The sequence below is a fragment of the Clupea harengus genome, chromosome 3, assembly GCF_900700415.2.
Source record: "Clupea harengus chromosome 3, Ch_v2.0.2, whole genome shotgun sequence".
NCBI lineage: Eukaryota > Metazoa > Chordata > Actinopteri > Clupeiformes > Clupeidae > Clupea > Clupea harengus.
In genome coordinates this window covers 31,484,761-31,491,022 of record NC_045154.1, presented here as the reverse complement: position 1 = coordinate 31,491,022, position 6,262 = coordinate 31,484,761, and the positions used below count along the sequence as shown (strand labels likewise).

General features: G+C 41.9%; 1 protein-coding gene across 1 annotated transcript; it reads left to right on the top strand.

Annotated features, from left to right (window-relative positions):
- The first annotated feature begins 2,346 nt into the window (after nucleotides 1-2,346).
- Nucleotides 2,347-4,960, top strand: LOC105910324 (interferon-induced protein with tetratricopeptide repeats 5-like). Its single transcript, XM_031563626.2, has 3 exons — nucleotides 2,347-2,420; nucleotides 2,737-4,089; nucleotides 4,309-4,960. The coding sequence occupies exons 1-3, from the start codon at nucleotides 2,416-2,418 to the stop codon at nucleotides 4,874-4,876; spliced, it is 1,926 nt and encodes a 641-aa protein (XP_031419486.1). The 5' UTR covers nucleotides 2,347-2,415; the 3' UTR covers nucleotides 4,877-4,960.
- Nucleotides 4,961-6,262: the final 1,302 nt, after the last annotated feature.

Genomic DNA, 6,262 nt, shown 5'->3' with positions numbered 1-6,262 from the left:
CTTGTATTCTTCATAAGCGTTCATGTTCATCTCCTGCTGGCCAACCGAGAAAAAAAGAGCAATTTTCTTTGAGTTTAGAACCATTATACCGCTAGAAAATCATTGTTTTGGTGATCGACCTTTCCTGTCTTTTGAAGTAGGACGTGCACGCGCAAATGCCCCGGTAAGTTTAGCCTGGTTGAAATTAACCACATGATTTGGATGCGGATCAGCCGTTAACGAACCGATATTTGCTGTTCTCAATCAGCTCGCTAATCTTAACGGGCTAAAAGGCCAATTGATTAACTTAGCTTCAATCCTACGACGAACGTACCCCAGGTCTGCAGGGTGTATTCATGTTGTGTTGCCATACCCAGACAGAAGTGGCATGCCTGTCCGGGGTAGGTAGCCTAGTCCACTGTACACAATGCCCCTCACAATTCATAAACTTTCAAATTAGAAAATGTAATGAATGTTGAGAACTTCAACGTATTATATGTAGTTTGTATGTTAGTATGTATTGTGATGGTTGTGGTACAGTTTTATCAACGGGCAGAAAGTTAATTTATATTTTTCACCTGACCACGGGATTCTGTAAATAGACACAATGATTAGCTGTTAAATTCGCTAGGAACTTTTCATGCATTAAATGTATTGTTTAATTTGACACCGACCTATTTGAATGTAGCCTACTGATTATTTTAACTTTTGTTATGAATATTTTTGTATAGAATGCTGATGTGTAGCCCAATGTGCTGATAGGAAAATTGTAGGTGTAAGTACCAAGTATTTGTCTGTCAACCAATTTAAGAACACTTTAGATGCTAAGGATGTGCCTCAATGCTGTTGTTTTTAATGATTCTCTGATTTTATCTTTTTACTTTTTTTTATACTGTGGCGAAGATAAGAATGGGCTCGAGACGATGAATGGTTTTAGAACTTTTTACTTGTTCTCGAACACTCAAGTCATACTCGTACAAAGATTAACACTAAATACACAGGATTATATTCACAACATCTATAACACATAAACACGGTTGACACTTCAGTTATATGTACAAAACAGATCAATACAGAACAGGAACAATTCTACATCAACCACACACACAACAATGGGACATACACAACAGATAGCACTGTGGCTAAGCTAACAGCTGCGGTGTAGTACTCCCACAATACACCGCGGCATAACAACAACACCAGTCCGTGTAGCGGAATCCGAGCTACGCTACAATACTTAATTTCTGAGTTGTTTAATGTGTTTTGTTTATTTATTTTCTCTGTTTTGTTTTGTTATGGTTTGTTTATTTACTGTTCCTAGAGTTTTTCAAAACATCCTAATAATCACGAGTCCTACAATGCAAAGCAAAATGCCATATAATAAACAACTTACTAACCACTACGGTTATTCTAACTAAACGGAAAGTCATTGTAACTTGAAGTCAGCAAGTAATTGGTTGCTACGCAACAACTGAAACACATTATTCGTGAGAAGACATAGCGGAGCTGCGTCAATTATAGGACACATTAGCTTTCAGTAGACAAACTGGTTGCTTTCTAAACGTGATGAAGTGAAGTGTAGCCTACCACCCTGTGGTGAATAACAGGAAGAGGAATGAGGAGAAACTGTTCTCCAACATAAACTACGATCACAAAATTGTATAAGCAGAATTTCATCATATTTTGGAATATTTAAAATCACACGACTGGAAGACATTGTGCCATTCACCTGATCTCTTCTGTCATATTTGTATGTTAATATATCAGTGAATCCAGAATGTTTCGTTCGTGTCTCACTTACATTTTGTATTGTAATACAAACAATATTTTCTGTAAAAGTCAGATAGTTAAAGGGTTTGCATAGGTTAGATATTTCATGCTTATAATTTCAATAAATTAACCTACACAGCGGAACACAGTCGTTTGAGTAAAAAAATCCTATGTCTGTGAAATAGAAAAGCGTCTAAACTACTGAATTCTGTAAGAAGGAAAGTGACTCTTTGCCTACAGAGAGCACTAAAGATTGAGAGGACAGAAGAGACGTTGAGCTAGAACAAATACGTTATTGTGCTGTGTTGAATCTGACCAAAAACTATGAGGTAATGATAACAACCTTTCACTTTCAAAGAAATGCTGTCTATCTATCTATCTACATTCCTTTCTTTCTTCATTTAAAGTTATTCCTGTGCGTTACGTTTGTGCATTCATTAGATCATTGACAAGCTGCGCCAAGATAAGGCTGCCATCTTGTGGCTATTACATTTTATTATGTGGGATTTTCAGATGGCCCACTTTCGTTTTCCTTTCCTCTCAGTTTCGGTTTCCCGAGTAGACGGGCACTCGCGCAGTATAAGTGCGAGTTCCACACGGTGGCAGCTCATTGTATCACTCGAGAATACCGAGCAAGCAAAACACTCAAGCCGAGCCCAAGACGACATGAGGTAAATTTTAACAATAACAATAACAACGTTGCTCTCGCTTTCTCTCTCTCTCTCTCTATCTCTCACACACACAAACAAATATAAATTGTATGGTAATATTTAATCATGCATGTAGTTACTGTTATAGGTAGGATTTCAAAGTAACTGTGATGTAATGTAATGTGTCTGCTATGTTAAGTACCTGTGAATGTAAGCCTGTGGTTGGTATGGTTCAAGCCAAAGCTGTATATTTATGTATGCATGGCTCTTTATGTACAGCCTAAATCTCTTTGTGTATTTACTAGCTGTAATTATGCGTATATACATTTTTCCCTAGTGCTGACAAAGTGACAGGAGGTGGCAAACTAAAAAACTTGGAGTGTCTCTTCACATGGGAAGTGGACAAAGATGACATAAACGACTTGAAGGCTGTCCCAGAGAAACTCCTGGACCGCATCAAGTTCTGTCCTCGCAAGTACCACGCCACTTACTTCAACATCCTGGCCTTTGTGAGTCACCTGCAGGGGAAGGCCGACACCGCCCTTGAATACCTGGGCAAGTCCAAAGCCTTGCTGAAGGAGGACAAGCGAGATAAGGCGGACTTCCTGGTCACCTACTCCAGCTTCGCCTGGCTGCACCATCACCTGGGCAACCTGGATGCCATGGAGACTTACCTAGGCAAGGTGAAGAGCACATGTGAGGGCCGAGAGATCGCCGTGGAAGCAGAGAAAGGGTGGAGCTTCTTAAGGTTGGGGGCTAAGTTCTATCCAAGGGCCAAGGAGAGCTTCCAGAAGGCTCTGGAAGCCGAGCCTGACAGTGTGTCCTACAACGTGGGCTATGCTGTAGTCCTTTACCGATTGGAGGAGCTCGTCAGGAAGGATGCTAAGGTCAAGCCCAAAGACAGACTTGCAGCCAAACAGTTACAGAGAGCCTTGGACCTCGACCCCACCAACGCTGAGGTGATGGTCCTCCTAGCCCTGAAACTCCAACACTTAAATCCTTCGAAATCCAGAGAGCTGATCCAAAAGGCCCTCACTAAGTGTCCAGACACGCCCCAGATAACTAGGTACATTGCCACATACTTCGGGAGAGAAGGTTCCACTGAGGAATCCTTAGAAATCCTCGAGGAGGCCGCCAAGAGAGCCCCCAACTCCTCCTTCCTCTACAACCAAATCGGTCTGTGCCACTGGCAAAAGATGATCGATATGAAGTCCGACGGGTCGAGTGCTGGCGGCGCAGAGGTTAAGGCAGCCGCTGCCGAAAGCATCCGATTCTTCCGCAAGACCGTGGAGCTGAAGCCGTCAAACACACCTGCCTGGGTGCATCTGGCGGAAGCCTATAAAGAAAGCCGACAGCTGGAGAGGGCCGAGCCCATTTTCACCAGGCTGCTTTCAGATGAGTCCCTGACCGATGCAGAGCGACAGCACTGCCACACTAAGTATGGCAATTTTCTGATGTACCTGAGGAAGAACCACGCCAAGGCCATAGAGCAGTTCAAGAAGGCGTACAAGATCAGGATCGACTGCGGAGACAGGAGTCTGGCTCGGGGGAAACTTATGATGTTAGCGGGTCAAAAGTCTAAAATAAGAGCCAAGGAGGGAGATGACATCTTGGCTTTTCTGTCTGCAGTAGACAAGCAGGACAGACAGCCAGCTCCAGCTCCAGCTCCAGCAGCGGCAGCACATCTTTGGTAATATATGATCATTCGTGTAGTTACTGTTATAGTTAGGATTTCAAAGTAACTGTTATGTAATGTAATGTGTCTGCTATGTTAAGTACCTGTGAATGTAAGCCTGTGTATGGTTCAAGCCAAAGCTGTATATTTATGTATGTATGGCTCTTTATGTACAGCCTAAATCTCTTTGTGTATTTACCAGCTGTAATTATGCGTATATACATTTTTTCCTAGTGCTGACAAAATGACAGGAGGCGGCGAACTAAAATCCTTAGAAATGCTCGAGGAGGCCGCCAAGAGATATCCCGACTCCTCCTCCCTCTACAACCAAATCGGTCTGTGCCACTGGCAAAAGATGATCGATATGAAGTCCGGCGGGTTGAGTGCTGGAGGTGCAGAGGTTAAGGCAGCCACCGCCGAAAGCATCCGTTTCTTCCACAAGTCAGTGAAGCTGAAGCCGTCAAACACACCTGCCTGGATGCATCTGGCGGAAGCCTATATAGAAAGCGGACAGCTGGGCAGGGCCGAGCCCATTTTTACCAGGCTGCTTTCAGATGAGTCCCTGACCGATGCTGATCAACAGCACTGCCACACTAAGTATGGGATTTTTCTGATGTACCAGAGGAAGAACAACGCCAAGGCCATAGAGCAGTTAAAGAAGGCGTACAAGATCAGGAACGACTGCGGATACAGGAGTCAGGCTCGGGCAAAACTTATGAAGTTAGCGGGTCAAAAGTCTAAAATAAGAGCCAAGGAGGGAGATGACATCTTGGCTTTTCTGTCTGCAGTAGACAAGCAGTAGACAACCAGCTCCAGCAGCAGCAGCAAATGTCAGTGGGCCTACTGACAGCTTCCAAACAAACTATATAAAATAAAAATACATGCATGCATGCATGCATGTTTTTTTTTAATTGCTGAATTTGACAGAATATTATTTGCATATATTAGTATGATTGGTGTTACCGTGTATATATGTTACGGTGTATGTCTTCTGCTGTTAGGAAATGAAATAAACAAGCATTAAGATTTATGCTTAATAAATGTTTCAGCTCTGAATATCTGACAAACTGCTGGTGTGTAATATTGGTGTGTAACATAGTCTACAGCTCAGTTTGAATGTTTGTGTGAAAACTATTCTGTTATGTGAATGATGAATACAAATCCATTCAGTGGTCTACATGTGCATTAACAGTGATTGTGATTTTTTGTCAAAAACTTATTTTAGTCCATATAGGCCTAGACAGGTATCTTCAATGACAAAGAATCGACTGCCGACAGCCCAATGCCTGTTACTCAAAACAAAATGGGACAAATACAATATGAAAACCAGTCGTCCCCAGCTATAGGGCAAATAATACACACACACACACAGGAAGCTACGGGGACGTTAACAATCTCCCCTCTCACGGGATACCTGTAGTGTAGATAAAATGCAAATAAACTACACACACATACAAAAGCTACACACATACAAACAAAACACAGACGCAAACACATGCTGGGCACAACTCTGCCCTTATAAAGTAAATCAACACTTACAAAAAGAAAGAAAAGAAAGTAAGCCAAAGAAAAAGGATTTAAACACGGCAAACACAAGCCATTACACTGTATGAAATGAAAGACAAAAGCAAACCCTCAGGGAGGAATAGGCAACTAAGGGAGACGTTAACCTAGACAAGCCATTACGCTTCGTTCAGACAGGGCATGTGCCAGGCGTAATTCGTCTCGCTCTCATCGGGATTGAATGGGGCTACACAGCAAAATAACGAAAACAAAAAATCAAAACGGAACCAAAACAGACTCCGTTTCTATCATGACGTACATTTCATCGTAAATACACACACCCAACAAGTAGTCACTGAAATACATGCTTTCCTCCTTTGTTTCTCGGATTAAATAATAAATAATCAAAATAATAATAATAATAAACTTTATTCATTCTTTGTATTTCATTTTGTGTTCGGTTCTCAACTTGGCTAGATTTGTAGCTTTATAAGACATTTTTGAGGGCGAACATTCTCATGTGTTTCGTTTCCCGCAAAGCGGTAGTACGCACCTTGTACTAATAGCAAACAACATGTCACTGGGTTCTGGGTTCATTTTGGCGTTAGTCACGCATAAGCAAGCAGGGACTTTATTTTACTGAGTATTTATTTTCCTTTCAAGATATTGTTCTAACCTAATTCAT

Coding starts and splice junctions, on each gene's coding strand:
- LOC105910324 (XM_031563626.2), top strand. Junction 4,090..4,308: donor GCAGCGGCAGCACATCTTTG/GTAATATATGAT, acceptor ATTTTTTCCTAG/TGCTGACAAAATGACAGGAG.